This window comes from Marmota marmota, unplaced genomic scaffold (genome assembly GCF_001458135.2).
Source record: "Marmota marmota marmota unplaced genomic scaffold, marMar, whole genome shotgun sequence".
NCBI lineage: Eukaryota > Metazoa > Chordata > Mammalia > Rodentia > Sciuridae > Marmota > Marmota marmota.
The window spans coordinates 41,554,960-41,572,158 of NW_026000093.1; the positions used below are offsets into that span (position 1 = coordinate 41,554,960).

General features: G+C 36.6%; 1 protein-coding gene and 1 pseudogene across 4 annotated transcripts in view; one reads left to right on the plus strand and one right to left on the minus strand.

Moving 5' to 3' along the window:
- Ints8 (integrator complex subunit 8) overlaps positions 1 to 17,199 on the plus strand; it is a 62,106-nt gene that overhangs the window by 31,638 nt on the left and 13,269 nt on the right. For all 4 annotated transcript variants that reach the window (XM_048782823.1, XM_048782824.1, XM_015485971.2 and 1 more), the window contains 8 exons: positions 292 to 425; positions 2,297 to 2,407; positions 5,014 to 5,215; positions 9,605 to 9,726; positions 14,370 to 14,554; positions 15,252 to 15,285; positions 16,646 to 16,702; positions 17,036 to 17,097. In XM_048782823.1, the coding sequence (XP_048638780.1) occupies positions 292 to 425; positions 2,297 to 2,407; positions 5,014 to 5,215; positions 9,605 to 9,726; positions 14,370 to 14,554; positions 15,252 to 15,285; positions 16,646 to 16,702; positions 17,036 to 17,097 (907 nt within the window). The remainder of the gene's footprint in view (positions 1 to 291; positions 426 to 2,296; positions 2,408 to 5,013; positions 5,216 to 9,604; positions 9,727 to 14,369; positions 14,555 to 15,251; positions 15,286 to 16,645; positions 16,703 to 17,035; positions 17,098 to 17,199) is intronic.
- Positions 12,430 to 12,525, minus strand: LOC125610617 (annotated as a pseudogene).

Sequence of the window (17,199 nt, forward strand, 5' to 3'; positions counted from 1 at the left end):
ATCCTGAATATTCTTTCCATGAACCAGTTATTGACTTTAACTTTGTTTATATCTTCACTGTTTTTCAAATGGATTCACTTACTAAATTCAGATGTATTTCAAATTGTGGTAGGTTTTGTGTGAAGATAAAGTTAATAAATAACTTACATTACGTTGAGTGAGTCAGTTCTCAAAATGATAGCTGCGTTCAACTTCGAATACTTACAAATATGTTTCAGTTGTCATTCTCGAACGTTTACATATATCTTTGAGTTAAATCATTATTAAAATGGAACTCTTATCTTTTTTTAGCCTCAGCAAGTGTCAACATTGGTCAGTTGGAACATCAACTTATATTGTCAGTGGATCCCTGGAGGATTCGACAGATTTTAATTGAATTACATGGTATGACTTCAGAGAGACAGTTTTGGACAGTATCTAATAAGGTAAGAAACTCTCTCAAGAACAGGTGTCAATTAATTTTCATTTTCTAATCTAATTTATTAGAAGGGCTGTTCCCTGGTCTTTTTGAGAAAAAGGATCCATTTTACTTATAGTCGTCACCCGACCATAATTGTACTTTTATTGTACATTGTCAGAAAAAATTGAAAATGGGGAAAAAAAAAACTATTAAATCAGTAACATCTAAAAATGTTATATTGTTTGTTACTGAAGTGTCTACATGCATTTTAAATATAGCTGTAAATATATGTGTAATGTATACTACCTATTAATAATGTTACTGTTCAGGGTCCCTTTCTCTCTGACTAGTCTGGTTATCAAACCCAGGGATTTGCTCTTGCTAGAAAAGCACTCTATCACTGAATTGTACCTCGGGTCTTTGTTTTTACTTTGTTTATTTATTTTTAAATAATTTTTTTAGTTGTAGATGTAGATTTATTTTTTAATATTTATTTTTTAGTTATAGGTGGACATAATATCTTTATTTTATGTGGGGCTGAGGATCCTACTGCCTCATGCATGCTAGGTGAGCGCTCTACCTCTGAGCCATAATCCCAGCCCTTTATTTATCTATTTTTATGCTATATTGAGGATTGAACCCAGTACCTCACATGAGCTAGGCAAGAGCTCTACCACTGAACTACAACCCCAGTCCCTTATTTTTACTTTATTGTGTGTGATTTGTATATTGGGGATCAAACCTAGGAGTTCTCTACCTCTGAGCTATAGCTCCAGCCCTCTATCTTATGATCACGAGTAACTGAAATTACAGGCATTCACCACCTTGTCCAGCTTGGTTTGCTTCTTAATACTGTCTTCAAATCTAAAGCCTACACCATGGAATCTCAAGTGTATTAAAAGTTCTTTTTTTTTTTTTTTAATTTTTTGTAGTTGAGTATGGACAGCATACCTTTATTTTATTTGTATGTGGTGCTGAGGATTGAACTCAGTGTCTCACACATACTAGGCAAGAGTTCTGTCACTGAGCTACAGCCCAGCCCTTAAAAGTTCTTCATAGAACATTTTTTTGCTTTCAATGTTCTTTTAAGGTCCCACCTAATGTATTTACCTATTTCTGAGGTTATCTATTTATATTTCTTCCATGGAAAGTGCAAGTGAAAATAGCTTTTAAAGTCCCATTTCAGGTGTCACACACCTGTAATCCCAGCAGTTTGGGAAGCTGAGGCAGGAGGATTGTGATTTCAAATCTAGCCTCAGCAACTTAGGGAGGCCCTGACGAATTCAGTGAGACCCTGTCTAAAATATATAAAGGGTCTGGGGATGTGGCGAGTGGTTAAGTGCTCCTGGATTCAATCCCCGGTACCAATAAAACGAAAAAACATCATTTCAGTGAAAAATGATTAGAGATAAAAGGAAATAAACCATAGATATAGGAGAAATATGTGGCAGTGCTTTTAATTAACTGCATAGTGCCCCTCCTGCTGAAGAAGTAGTGGAAAAGCAGCCAGAAATTCATTTATATTTTATAGGAATTAAGCATACTTAATTACAGTGAAATGAAAAATTTTTTTCTTTGAAAAGGATCTGTAAATGATTTTTTTCCCCAAAATGATTTTTTTCCCTTCCTGTACTGGGTCTTGAACCTAAGGGTGCTCTACCACTGAGGTATATCCCCAACCCTTTTAATTTTATTTTGAGATAGGGTCTTGCTAAATTACAAGTGTCTCACCAAGTTGCTGAGGCTGGCCTCGAACTTGGAAACCACTTGAGTTGCTGATTACAGGTGTGTGCCTGGTTTATTAATGATTTTTTAAAAAATGTGTTTGAATGTTATTGAAAGATTCTCATCTACATTTGGCTTTCTCTGTGTGTAACGTATTTTTATTTCTTCTAGTGGGAAATACCTTCTGTGTATAGTAGTGTAATCCTGGGAATTAAGGACAGTTTAACAAGAGATTTAGTGTATATTCTCATGGCCAAAGGCTTACACTGCAGTACTGTTAAGGTGAGTAAAAGTGTACATCAGTGCTTGTTATGAATATACTTTAATAATTTTAGCAAGTGTCAGGAATTAAAACCTGTTATCTTTTCCTTGTCTTAAAATCAAAGTATAGGCCTAAAAAGATTGGCCTAAAAAGTCATTTGAAAAGGCATTTTAGTCAGTTCTTTTTCTTTTGCCTTTATAATTACATCGCAATGGTCTCGGACATATGGATATCATTCTATACCTTTTTTAAAAGTCTAGAAATCAGGCATGGTGGTGTGTGCCTATAGTCCAGCTACTTAGGAGGCTGAAGCAGGAGGGTCACTTGAGTCTAGGAGCTCAGGGTTAGCCTGGACAACATAGTGAGACCCCATCTCTTGAATGAATGAATTTAGAGAGCATGAAAAGTTATCATTTGTATTCTTTAGGATTTGGTTAATAAAGATTGTATAAAAGGATTAAAAAATTAAAAAATGTTAAAATTACTTTTGAGTATATTTTATTTTTTTAAAGAGAGATTGAGAGAGAGAGTTTTAATATTTATTTTTTAGTTTTTGGCAGACACAACATCTTTGTTTGTATGTGGTGCTGAGGATCGAACCCGGGGCGCACGCATGCCAGGCGAGCGCGCTACCGCTTGAGCCACATCCCCAGCCCATGTAGTATATTTTATATAAGGAATTTGCAGTCTGGGAAGTTAAGGCATAAGCATAAATCATATAAAAGTATAATTTTGAAACTAAAAGTTTTTCTGTTCTATAGGAAGCTTAAAGATAGCATTTGGAAGGCAGAACTCCTGAGCTAAAACTGAGGTTTAAATCAGGTAGCTGTTTAAAGAAAGTGAAAGATATTGAAGGCAAGAGGATGATACCATGAGTAAAAGTTGGAAGACAAGAAAGGACGGTATATGAGGGGATTGGAAACAGTTCCCTTTGATTATAGCATTGTTAGGTGAGACGGGCAATAAGGCATTTCTGGGCCAGCATTCCTACCTGAATCATACAGCTAGAATTAGTCTAAGATATAGACATTGTAGTTTAAGAAGCAGTTCCTAGTTTCTCAACTTGATACTCCTTCCTAAAATTGGCCTGTAGACACATACACATATAGTCCACATGTAATGTCAGTTCTCCATTTCCACCTCTGTTTTCACAGGTGTCCTTTTCCTGTTTAGTAAACTAAATTGGGTGGGAGAGCAGCATAATATACAAGTTTTGAAACCAAGTGGTTTAAGTCCTCTGATTTTGTTGTATTTGAAAGTTATATTAACTATTATAGGTAGCTTGCTTTTTCACGTAAATTTTAGAATCAGCTTTTTAGTGGCTAAATAGAGTTTTCTGTAATTTTGATTCAGATTGTAATAATTATAAGTAAATTTGGAGAAAATGGCTATTTTAATATTGATTCTGTTCGTGTACATAGCATACTTCTTTTATTTATGTCTTTATACTCATCAGTTTGTAATTTTCATTGTACAAATCTTGCACGTTGGATTTATCCCTAAATGTATGTTTTTTGTTTTTTGTTTTAATTTTTATTTAGAGACAGGTCCTTGCAAAGTTGCTTAGGGCCTCACTATGTTGCTGAGGCTAGCTTTGAATTTGCACTCCTTCAGCCTCAGCCTCCTGAGCCACTGGGATTACACGTGTGTGCCATCACACCCGGCTCCCTAAATGTATGTTTTAAAAAATAAAAAGTATAGGGGCTGGGGCTGGGGCTCAGTGGTAGTGCACTTGCCTGGCATGTGTGAGGCACTGGGTTTGATTCTCAGCACCACATATAAATAAATTAAGGTTTATCAATAACTAAAAAAAAAGTTTTTTTAAAATATATAAAGTATAATTAATTATTCAAAAGCCAGTATTTTCACTACACCAGAAATAAACCCTTTGCATTTCCTTAAACTTATGTTTAAAGTTCACATTCATATAGTAAATAAATACTATTTTACAATAGTAGGAAGTGAGCGAAAATAATCAATCTTTTTTTTTTTGTATGGTATTAGGGCTTGAATCTAGGGGCACTTAACCATTGAGCCACACCCAGCCTTGCCCCCGCCCCCATCACCATCCCTTATGAGTTTATTTTTTTAAGGTATAATTTGAGGCTGCAATTGGAAACATAATCCTGGAGCCTGGGGAATGGTCTGAGCTAGAGATACCATTGTGGGATTCTGGAAGATAACCCAGGAATTCACAGAGTCTGGAGCTCAAGGGAATGCAACATTGGGTCCAAAAACGAATGGTGTAATAGTTATAGGGACCAGATATGGAAAGGGAAAAAAGAATGTTTTTTAAAAACGTAGTGCACAGCCCTGGAAGGTAACTGAAAAATGTTTAATTGATTAGAAAATCTTTGGCTTGTCAAAGTTATTTCTTTGTAGTGATGGGAGTACAGCCAGATTGTTAAAACAAATAAGACACTTGAAGAAAAATAATGCTTGAAGATTAGTCTTTAGGAAATTTGGGATAAATAAATGATAGAGAAAAAGATAATCTGTTCTCACTCTCTGAGATAAGCATTGCTAATCATTTAAATTAATTCTTTGTTCTGTACTGAAGATACATTTTTTTTTCTTTTAACTGTAAGAAAAGATGACTCAGGGTATTCTGTCATTTCTTTTATAGGACTTTTCCCATGCTAAACAGCTATTTGCTGCTTGTTTGGAGTTGGTAACAGAGTTCTCACCAAAACTTCGTCAGGTCATGCTGAATGAGATGTTACTTTTGGATATTCATACACATGAAGCTGGAACAGGGCAGTCAGGGGAGAGACCTTCCTCTGACCTTATCAGTCGGGTGCGAGGATATCTGGAAATGAGGCTTCCTGGTAAGACTGGTTCACAAAGTCAAATTCAGAAATTCAGTACTTAAGTGTGGGAAAAACACTAAAAAAAAAAAAAATTGACTTTTTAACTGTCCATAAAAATTATTTTTCTAACAGGATTTGGGTTTGGCATTCACTTGAGAACATTGGGGAAAATGGAGGAAATATTTCCTAGGATTTCTGTAACACAGTACCACAAACTGGGTGATTTTACAACAAAAATTTACTGTTAGAAGCTAGATGTCTGAAATCAAGGTGTATCAGGCCGTTCTTCTAAAGGCACTCTTACCTCTTCCTAATTTCTCGAGGCTCCCAGCAATCTTTGATCTTCCTTGCTTTGTAGCTGCATCCAGTCTCTGCCTTTGTCTTTACATAGCATCCTCTCTTGTCGTTGTTTATTTCTTCTCTTCTTACAAGGATACCAGTCATTGGATTTGGGGCCTGCCTTAAACCAACATGGCCTTATCTCAATTAGTTATATCTGCAGAGGCCTTGTTTCCAAATAAGGTCACATTCTGAAGTTCCAGGTGGCCATGAATTTTTGTGGCACTATTTAATTTGCTGTAAAAGCTACATTGCAGGGTTTTTGTTGTCATTTTGTTTTGTTTTTGAAGAAGGGTCTTGCCATTTTGCCCAGGTTGCCCTGGAACTCCTGGGTTCAAGTGATTTTCCTGCCTTGGCTTCATGAGTAGATAGGACTGCTGGTATGTATTACCAAACCCAGCTTCTACTGTAGTTTCAAGATAGTCTGGTAAAGAATCATAATGTCCTTACGAATACAGGTTGAAGGTTTGTTTCCTCATCACTGCCCTAAAATGTCCTTAAATTGATTGCCAGTGGGTCAGGAGTTCACTTGTGGCCACTTTAGAACACAGCTTGAGCACTCAATTTCATTGATAAATATCTTTTAGTGAAAATGGGCATATTAGGCCAGATGTGGTGGTACACACTTGGGAGGCAGAAGCAGGAATATCACAAGTGTTGAGGCCAGCCTGGGCAACTTAGTGAGACCCTGTCTCAAAAAGGGGTGATGTATAGCTCAGGTGTACCTCAGGTATAGCATGGTTGCCTAGCATGCATAAGACCTGGATTTAGTTTCTCTTCACCTCTCCCTGATTTTTAATTTTATAGGTTTTAAATTTATTTAAAGGAATTAAGTCATAATCTACACATTTAATACTATAACTAATAAAAATTGAGTTGTAAAGAAACGTACCCATACAGTAACAACTGTTGGCCAACTAGAGGTCTTATGAGTTAATTACATTTTAATTTCCCACGGGGGCCATGTAGTTATGAATCACAATTTTTTTTTTTTTTTAAGCATTGTAGGTAGAATACCTTTTTTTGTTTGTTTGTTTTTGGTGCCAGGGATTGAACCCCAGAGGTGCTTAACCACTGAGACAAATCCCAGCCCATTTTTATATTTTTATTTAGACACACAGTCTCGCTAAGTTGTTTAGGGCTTCACTAAGTTGCTGAGACTGGTTTTGAACTTGTAATCCTCCTACCTCAGCCTCCTGAGCTGCTGGGATTAGAGGTATGTGCCACCACGCAGGCATAGGTATGATACCTTTGAGACATTTAATGTATCAGTCCTCTTTGATATCATATGGTGTTTTTTTTTTTGTATTGAGGATTGAACCCAGAGGGGCTTTACCACTGAGCCACATCCCCAGCCCTTTTTATTTTGAAACAGGTCTCACTAAGTTCCTTAGGGCCTTGCTAAGTTGCTGAGGCTGACTTTGAATTTGTGATCCTCCTGCCTCAGCCTCTGGAATTGCTGGGATTGTAGGCATTTGTCACATACCCAGCAATACCATGTTTTTATAAGAATTGATCTAGTATTATGCTGGCATTAAATCTTGATGGACACATGCTTGTTATGTACATGCTTGCTTTTTAAAGATAATTGGTTTTCATACATGATTTTTCTTAATGAAAAGTTTAAAACCTTAATATTTTTTAGTGTTAGCTACATGTCAAGACATTGCTCTAAGAACTTTAGTTGCATAACTCATTTAGTCCTCATGGCAGCTTTGTGAAGAAGCTACTGTGCATTATCCCCATTGTGTAAATAAAGTAATTGAGGTGCAGAGAGTTTAAAGCATTGCCCCAAATCACACAGTAAGAGAGTGAACTGGGTGTGATTTTATTAACCCCTGAGTCCAGTTTCTAAGTCTGTGCTCTTACTTTTTGAAATGGGTGGAAGTGACTTTAATTAGTAGTCTATTGCACAATGCTTTTTTGTCGGGGGCTGGCTGGTGATTGAATCCTGGACCTCCCACATGCTAGGCTAACACTCTGCCATTGAGCCACCCCCCCATTTCCTTTATGACTTTTTTGGGGGAGTGGGGGTAATCAGGGATTAAACCCAGGAGTGCTTAACCACTGAAACATAGGCCCAGCCCTTTTTATTTTTTTTACTTTGAGACAGGATCTCATTAAGTTGCTTAGGGCCTCACTAAGTTGCTGAGGCTCTCTTTTGAACTCCTGATCCTCCAGCATCAGCCTCCCAAGCCACTGGGATTACGGGTGTGAGCCACTGCAACTGGTTTCTTCTGTATGACTTTTTTTTTTGGTAGTTGTAGATGGACAGCATGCCTTTATTTTATTTGTGTATTTTTTTATGTGGTGCTGAGGATCAAACCCAGTGCCTCCCACGTCCAAGGCAAGCACTCTGCCACTGAGCTACAGCCACAGCCCCCTGTATGACATTTTTGATTTAACAGTTTGGCAGTCATATCACTTTTTTCCATTTTGTTTCATAAGAGGCTTATCACTCTGCATATAGTTTATGTAATTTCTTAATTTGCTCAATGTTCAGCTTGTCCTATTGCTTGTGCTAGTTACCTGAGTTGAGCATAGACTCCTGCCTCTGCTGTTCTATCTCTGTACCTCAATGCCAGTGTAAGAGTTGATGTTGATAGGCATGCTTTCTCCAGAGGTCAAGAGAGGGAGAGGAGAAAGTTGTCATCTGCCACCTTCTCTTCACTCCTTTTTAAAGGAAAAGAGGCCAGTTTTGCACAAAGTAGATGCATACCTTCTATAGAACACAGAGAAGCACTCTTTTTACATGGGTTGACCTGCTTTTATTTTAAGGAACAGGAAGTGATCTTAACTGACAAGAGATCCAGCCTTTCAATTATAGTAGAAATAATAGGAAGATATTAATTTTTCTAATACTACTAATGTCTTTTGGGAGAGAGCCCTACTTTTCTGTAGCCAAGTAGGTTAGATTTCTATTCCTTTTTGTTTGTCAGCTGCAGCTAAATTGAATGTTAGGGCAACTCTGGATGTTAAGAGCTTATGACAAAGCACTTGACTTTGCACTTTTAATGAATAATTCTATTGCCAGTACTTTAGGGGAAATTTAATCTCTAAATCACTGACTCTCAAGCTGAATCAGAATCCAGCTCCCTAGGTTTAAGCATCATTCCTCTGGCAAGCCAGTATTACTGATGAAGAGGTCTGAATAAAGGAAGCCTTGGAGCCAAGTCCTCCCTTCAGCAAAATGCATAGAGCAGTAATAGGCATGTATTTGGGGAACTGATTTCACTTTTTTCATCATTCTATCTTTAGAAGATGATGCAGATAATGTAGTAATATTTTATTTTGCTGTGTTTTGCATATTTTTCATCATCTCACATCCTTTTTTGGAATAAAATGTGATAAAAATAGCCATAGACAATGTCCAAGAAATATAAAAAGACTGAGGAATACAGTTATCTAGAAAAGGGGAGCTCATTTTTCCCATGTTGTCTTAACATTGTTAGTTGGGATTTAATTTGGTTTCTTTTTCCTAAAGTATCTTAAAATTTGAAATTATGTACTTTAAGCTACAAACTTTTGCAACGTATTAGGGTATATTTAATTATTTCAAAGGAAATATTGTTGAAAATGACTGATTTTTCTTGCTACTTTTTTACTTGAATTTTTTTTGTAGAACAGTAAATGTTTTTTGAATGAGTAAATGACTTTTATGAGTATTACATTTGAATCAAAAAATTTAAAATGATAAATAGATTAACAGATTTATTGCTATTTTATATAGTTTATCTATTTTCTGTAAACATGCTAAAAATTTATATTGTACCATTTTGTACTTGTTTTACTTGTATAATTATTTTCTGCTCACTTGAATTATAAGTTTCTATAGGACAGGTATCAACTTTTAGACTTTCACAGTGGATTTTTGGGCTCTAAGGGATAATTTGCCTGATTAATAATAATGGAGACCATGGACATGTATTGTTGGGAGATGTTAAGCTTTATAGAGAAAAGTATAAAATATTAGCATTACTTTATTTTTGTTCTGTAGCTTTTTTTATTAATCATTTGAAATCTGAGCAGATATTATGATGGTTATTCCAACCGTTTGGTTTTTTTTAGATATTCCTCTTCGTCAGGTAGTAGCTGAGGAATGTGTTGCTTTTATGTTAAACTGGAGAGAAAATGAATATCTTACACTGCAAGTTCCTGCATTTCTACTTCAGAGTAATCCATATGTAAAGGTAATTAAGGTTTTTAATCTCAACAAAGTGATTATTAGAATGTTGTTGTACCTGTTTTTTTATACTACTTTGGGAATTTGCCTAATTTCTGTGATACAGTGTAAGATGGGACAAATGCTTGTAGTTAAAATCATAGTATTTGACAATACATACACTTGACTTTGCCCTTTTGACTATTTCTAATGCCTTATAACTCTTGAAGATACAAATGCAAATAATGATGTTAACAGACAACATTTTGGTATAATCATAGTGTAGTGCGAGGTTAGTTAAGTTTTGCTTTAAGTTCTATGATTAAAATATAGAACCAGTGATGCTTCTGTACATTTTCTATTTGAACATCTTACCTTTTTTTTGAATCAGTTTACTGTTCTAAGTTTGATATTCCTGAATCTATATCATCTTTGTTAATTAATAACATGTTTTGTATATACCAGTATGAAAGAATTTACTCATCTAGTCATGGTGGCACATACCTCTAATTCCAGCAGCTTGGGAAGACTGAGACAGGAGGATGGCAAGTTCAAGGCCAGCCTCAGCAATTTAGTGAGGCCCTAAGTAACTTGGCAAGGTCCTGTCTCAAAAAATGAAAAGGATTGGGCATGTGGCTCAGTGGTTAAGTACCTCTGGCTTCAATCCCTGGTCATCCCCCGTGGTCTCCCTGCCCGCCTGCCTCCCTTCCGCCCTAAAAAAGTTTGAGGCCAGACTCTGCAACTTAATGAGAGCCTTGGTAACTTAGTGAAACCCTGTATCAAAATTAAAAATTAAAGGCACTAGGGTTGTAGCTCAGTGGTAAAATACTCTGTGTTCACTCCCTAGTACTAAAACAAAACAAAAACATTGTTATACTTTATCCTTTTCTTAGGAATTTCGGCCATTGGATCATCTCTCTCTGTTGAGTGAACTTTCTGGGGTATGAATGAGTCCCTGATATTTAGGGTACTGATGTGACTATGCCTAACAGTCTATGCTTAATCTTTAATAAACTCTCAAATGAGAGTTGTTCCAGGCTTATTATCATTTCCACTTGTAGTTTGCTGCACAGTGTTAAGGCACTGAGAACTCTGTGGAGTTGTATACTAGAATAGACGGGCAAATGTTTATGTAATGAATATTTGAAGGCCTGTGATGTATAAGAATACAGGAAATTGTGTTGTAGGCTAGGTTATCTTGCTGCTTCCTGCAGTTCTCTGGTGTGGCCCAAAAGAATGTGTGGTGACCTTGCCAAAAGTAGTTACAGATGCATCTCATCAAGTCATCTGATGATTGGGTTTTGTATACCTCCTTCCATAGTTGGCTCCTGCCTCTCTGGATAATGTTAAGGCCAGAGGACTCTGAAGTTCAGAGTAAGAAGGGTTTGTTCTTTAAAAGTAATAGGAGAAGTTAATAAGTACTATATTTTGGGAAAGCCTGGCAAAATAACATATTTTCTTGATATTGGAATATAGGGTAATTTTAACCAATTTTATTTTCTGCTTTACATGTTTTCTTATTTATTTAATATATATTATTATGTAATCACAGAAAAGAAAGAAAAAATTGTAAGCATGTGACTAAATAATACCCTTTTGCAATAATGCAGAACTGTCTAGTCTGCCCCGTGGATCAGAATGGGAGGCAGTGTGGCTGGTGGTAATAGTAGATATAGTGTGGGATAAAAGTCCAGGTTTTTAATATGACCTACAAGACCTTTTAAGGTATGAGTGCTTCTCCTGTAGGTGTGTCTCCCTGCACCTTGCTATGCCCGCACCAGTGTCCTTGCGTGATGTTTTCTAATGCTTTTGTACTTTGCGTGTGTGTTCTCTGCTGGGCTGTCCTTCCCATTTTTGCCTGTTTATGTAGTTTCTCATAAGCTTTCCTTTCTCCCTAAATAAGTAAATCACTTGCCGCAGTCTGGCTGGGCACAATCAGGAGCCACTTGTCAAAAGAAACTAACTTTATTTTTAGAACCACACAGGCCAAACAAAACAGCCTCTCAGGAAAAACCCTCAGAGCCCCAACTGCCACCACCGGCTTTCCACAAGCCTCTCTCTCCAACCCAAGCCTCTCTCTCCACCTCCCACAATCCTCCTGCTCTTGAGGCCGATTGGCTGGGTCATGTGGGCGGAGCCAAAAAAGTCCCCCAATGAGCAGCTTCGTGGTCTGAAAGGGCAGGGAAACAGCCCAATGAGCATCACCGCAGAGGAGCCAATCAGCTAGATGTTGCTGAGGCCGCAGTGAGCCAATCATCAGCTGGCAGCTGGAAGTTTGCTGGGGCCCCTTGGGCTGTGGCTCTCAACAATCACTTTCTCCTCTGAATACTAGTGTGTGTTGTACTAGTCCTGCTCTTATTATTGTTGACATATTTCTTGTGTTTTCATGCTTTCTTTGTTTTTGTTTTTGTTTTAGTTGTAGATGGACACAATATCTTTATTTTTATGTGGTGCAGAGAATCAAACCTGGTCCCTCACACATGTAAGGCAGGCACTTTACCACTGAGCTGCAGCCCTAGCCCCTTCTTTTGTTTTCATAGTATATAAAAAATTATTTGTTCACCTGTTTTTTCCTATAAGATTGTGAGTTTCATGGGCAGTAATTTTTATATTTCCATGCCCTACATGGTGCCCCAAAATACTAGTACTCAAAAAAAAAAAAAAAAAGCTCGAGGAGGTTTGTAGAATTTAGTTGATTTGGGGGACTTAAATCCTCTGAACCCCTGATCCCCATCAGATCTATAGACGTTGTAACAAGGTTTAGATGGAGGCCATCTCACACAACAGCATGAACACCCTATCATCACACTTGTGAACTGAAAATGATCTGAAAGTTCTTACTTTCATTTTGAATTTATATACTTAGTAAATTTAGTGATCTTCAGGTAAGCATATAATCCCTGACAATAGATAATGAATTTGAGATAAGGAACTATAGTAACCCTGGCATGGTATTGCATAAATAGCTGCATGTATTGTGATTCCAGTAATTGGAGAAGAATCTGTGCAGTGGGCATGCAGGATGAACTGTCCTGTGTGTGCCTAATATCTATCACATGGTTCAAGTAGTGTTTGTACATCATTTTCACTAGATTTAGAAAGCACCAGTATTCTTTTTTTTTTAGTTGTTGATGGATCTTTGTTTATATGCGGTGCTGAGAATTGAACCTAGTGTCTCTCACATGCTAGGCAAGTGCTCTACCACTGAGGTACAACCCCAGCACCAGTATTCTTGTTAATTTTCTTCAGTGTAATCAGAGTTGTGGTTATGTAGGACAATGTCCTTGTCTTTAGAAGATGTATATTGATGTATTAGGGTTGAAGTAATAACCTCTAACTTACTAGTTTAATAAAACAGTATATGTAGATAAAAAGCTAACTGGCATAGTTTTCACAGTGTATCATTTATTGAATTAAAGCACTATTTTTTTCATAATCTGTCCCCTCCTAAGAGAAGCCACCTTAAGCAGTGGGGACCTCATTAGAATACTTTGTAGGTACAGTTTGGTGGGAACTGGGGTTTTCAGATGAACTTGAAATTATTCTTGTCACTGAACCCCCTAAACGGAGCTGTGATATATAAAATTTAATAAGGACAGAGGGCCCTCTTTTGTTTGAAATTATGGAAAGAAAATGCTAATTTGATATAAACCTGGTTTTCTCCTCTGTATTTTGGGCCTTTCTCTTCTCTGCCTGTTGCTTTCAACCCTTTCACTATTTTGGAGTTTTTCTTTTGTCTTAGGTCATTAAGGTTAATGAGATCAACCACTTTCTGTAATCTGTCTTTTCTTAATTCTGGCTCAGAATAACAGTAGGTCTATCCCCAAGTGCAACCATTTTTGTTAGAGAAAAGTTGCTCTAAGGGCTGGGGTTATAGCTTTGTGATAGAGGCTCTGGGTTCAGTTCCCAGCATCAAAAAGAAAAGAAGAACAAGTTGCTTATTCCTTTTTCTGCCAACTTCAATTTCCTTACTCATGAGTAAGGGTAACAAATGTGTTTGTGCATATGTGTAAGCATTATTTTAATGTCACCTTTGGACTTTCACCACAGTTAAGGTCATGGTGTGTGCTTTCCATTATAGGCTTTATTATTTTTTTTTTAAATTGTGCTGGGGATTGAGCCCAGAGCTTCATGCATACCAGGTAAGCACTGCCACTGAGCTACATCTCCAGCCTTTTTTGAGACAGGGTCTCATTAAGTTAACCAGGTTGGCCTCAAACTTGGGATCCTCCTGCCTCATCAGGCTCCCAAATAGCTGGGATTACAAATGTGTGCTACCACTCCCAGCTTCATAAATTTTCTTTAAAAGATGCATCATACTATGTATATTGGGCAGTTTTATCCACACTTAATCACTTACCTTTTTGTATTCATTATCTCATTTTTTGTTCTCATTAGTTTAGTTTCTATTCTCTTAGATTATAATTCTTCAGAAATGATGAGGTTTATAAGGTAGAACTAATGGATACTCTTCCTCAAATTCAGATCTGTCACTATAATGACAGTGAGTCCTGAATTTCTCAGAAGTTTTATTGAATGCATAGCATAAAATAACTGCTTGGTATGTTTGGACAGTTACCATCTTTCTTCAGTATAACCTAATAATAGGACTGTCGTGACAGTATGATATAATGGATTATCTTTGTTTTCTTTTTGTTTTTCATGTTATAGCTTGGACAGCTTTTAGCAGCTACATGCAAAGAACTTCCTGGCCCTAAAGAAAGTAGACGGACTGCTAAAGACCTTTGGGAAGTTGTTGTTCAGATCTGCAGTGTGTCCAATCAGCACAAACGAGGAAATGATGGCAGAGTTAGTTTAATAAAACAGAGGGAATCTACATTAGGTATAATGTATCGGTATGTGTTGGTATGTTTCTATCAGTTACAAGTTTTTGCATTCTCTTTAATTTATACTATCTGAACATCTTCTTTTGTTCTGTATATCATAAAGATGAATAATCTTAAGGAGTCAATGGCTCTCATTTCTGATGGACTTGTTTGCATAGCCACCTTTGAAAATATTTTCTGTTTAGGAGGACAGCCTATCAATAACTGAATAATCAGCTAGAACTCAAAATCTGAGGTTGGATAGTACTAAATGTCTGATGTTGGATGGTATTAAAGAATTCTATGACTGGGTTATGAAGCATGGCTTTAATTTTTGCTTGAAAATATTAGTGTCATTTATTTAATGGTCATAACTTGGGTTTCATTCTTTAAATATTGTAAGAAATTAAAAAGTCAATTTTTGAGGTAATTGGAAGTACTAGTTGGAAAGAGGTCAGAAGTCATGAGGGAAGCTGCAGGTATAAGTCAATGGTGGAACACTTCTCTTGCATGTTAGGTACAAATCTGTAAGGATTATATAGATAACTTTTTGTTTCTCTATTAAAACTGGAAGAAATTTTTACTAGGTTATGACAATAGTATATTCCTTTTCATACATGTAGAATTGAACAGTTAAGAATAAACCTTCCCATATAATTTTCATACTTGAGTTTATGTTTTAAAATCTGATATTAATTGTGTGTACAAAAAATATTTGTTTTTGTAGGAGTGAACTGCTTTCTTTTATCAAAAAATTACGGGTAAGTTTTATTAAAATCAGTCTAATTACTTTTGTTGATTTTTGTAGAATGCTAAAAATACATTGAGTGCCTCAAATGGCTGAATAGTTACTTGTTAATGTGCTCATCTGCAGCACTTCAATTCTTATTAGGGATGAGATAATCTGAATAAAGAAATTTACTTTGAATTTACCATGTTTTAGTAGTAGAGCAGGTGTTTTTTAAGTTGTAAAGAACTTTCCAAGTCAGGTGCAGTGGCGCACACCTATAATCCCAGCAGCTTGGGAGGCTGAGGCAGGAGGATCTTGAGTTCAGAGACAGCCTCAGCAAAGGCGAGGAGCTAAGCAACTCAGACCCTGTCTCTAAATAAAATACAAAATAGGGTTGGGGGACCAGGGTTGTGATTAGTGGTAGAGCGCTTGCCTAGCATGAGTGAGGCACTGGGTTCGATCCTTAGCACTACATAAAAATAAATAAAAATAAAGTCACTGTGTCAACCTACAAGTAAAAAAATTAAAAGAAAAAAAATAGGGTTGGGGATGTGGCTCAGTGGTCGAGTGCCCCTGAGTTCAGTCCTACAGTAGGGCTAGATGTGTTAAGCCTGGCTTTAACTTTTGCTTGAAGGATTAGGTGTCATATTTATCTAGTGGTCATGACCTAAGATTTGTCCTTTAAATGTTAGGTAAGGAATAAAAAGTCAATTTTTTGAGGTAGTAGGAAGTACTAGTTGGAAAGAGATCAAAAGTCATATGAGGGTATAGCTTAATGGTGGAACACTTGCCCTGCATGCTGGAGGCCCTGGGGTTGATCCCTAGTACCACCCAAAAGTGAGGATTTGCTTCTGGAGAGAGAACACCATAAACCAAACCTCTAAATATGGTAATTGTCATGTAAATTGTGTTCTGATTTTTTTTGTTTGTGTGTGTGAGATGGTGCTGGGGATTGAACCCAGGGCCTTGTGCGTGGGAGGCAAGCACTCTATCAACTGAGCTATATCGCCAACCCCTCTTGGTTTTTTTTTTTTTTTTGGTGAGATTTAAAAATAAAGTTGATCTTGGGCTGGGGCTCAGCAGCAGAGTGCTTGCCTAGCACGTGCAAGGCCCTGGGTTCAATCCTCAGCACCACATAAAAATAAATAAGTTGTTTGACTACAGTTAAAAAATAAATATATATATAAAAAAGTTGATCTTTAATATACTCTAAAGTAGATGCTAAATTCCAAAAGACAAGGGTCTTTTGAAAAAAAAAAAAATACTTGGTGTCCCTGAGATTGATACGAGAAATATTAAAAAGATTTATTTATGTGTATAGGGTGGGTATGTGTGTGTGTGTTGTGTGAACATATGCACATCATTTTAAGATTTTTTTTTCCCCCTTCTAGGAACCATTGGTTTTGACTATAATCTTATCACTGTTTGTGAAACTTCACAATGTTCGGGTCAGTATTATTTATTTATTTATATGTTTATTTTTGGCGGTGCTGTTCCAAAGCCTTGTGCATACCTGGCAAGCACTCTACCAACTGAGCTATATTGCCAGTCCCCCAGGGTTAGTATTTTGTAATTTCATGTTTAAAAGTTTTTGAAAGACATTTCTTTTTAAATCACACTTTTGGGGACTGGGATTGTGGTTCAGTGGTAGAGTGCTTTTGCATAAAGCACTGGGTTTGATCTTCAGCACTATAGGAAAAAAAATTAAAATAAAACAAAGGTATTGTACATCTACAACTAAAAAAAAAAAAATCACCCTTTTTGTTTTTTTGTTTTTAAAGGAAGACATAGTGAATGATATCACAGCTGAACACATTTCTATTTGGCCGTCCTCCATTCCCAAGTAAGTAATCATTCTGCTTATGATAGATTAAATTAAATTACTTATATGTTTAATGTATATATTGTACATCATACATATAATATATATTATGTATATTTAGTG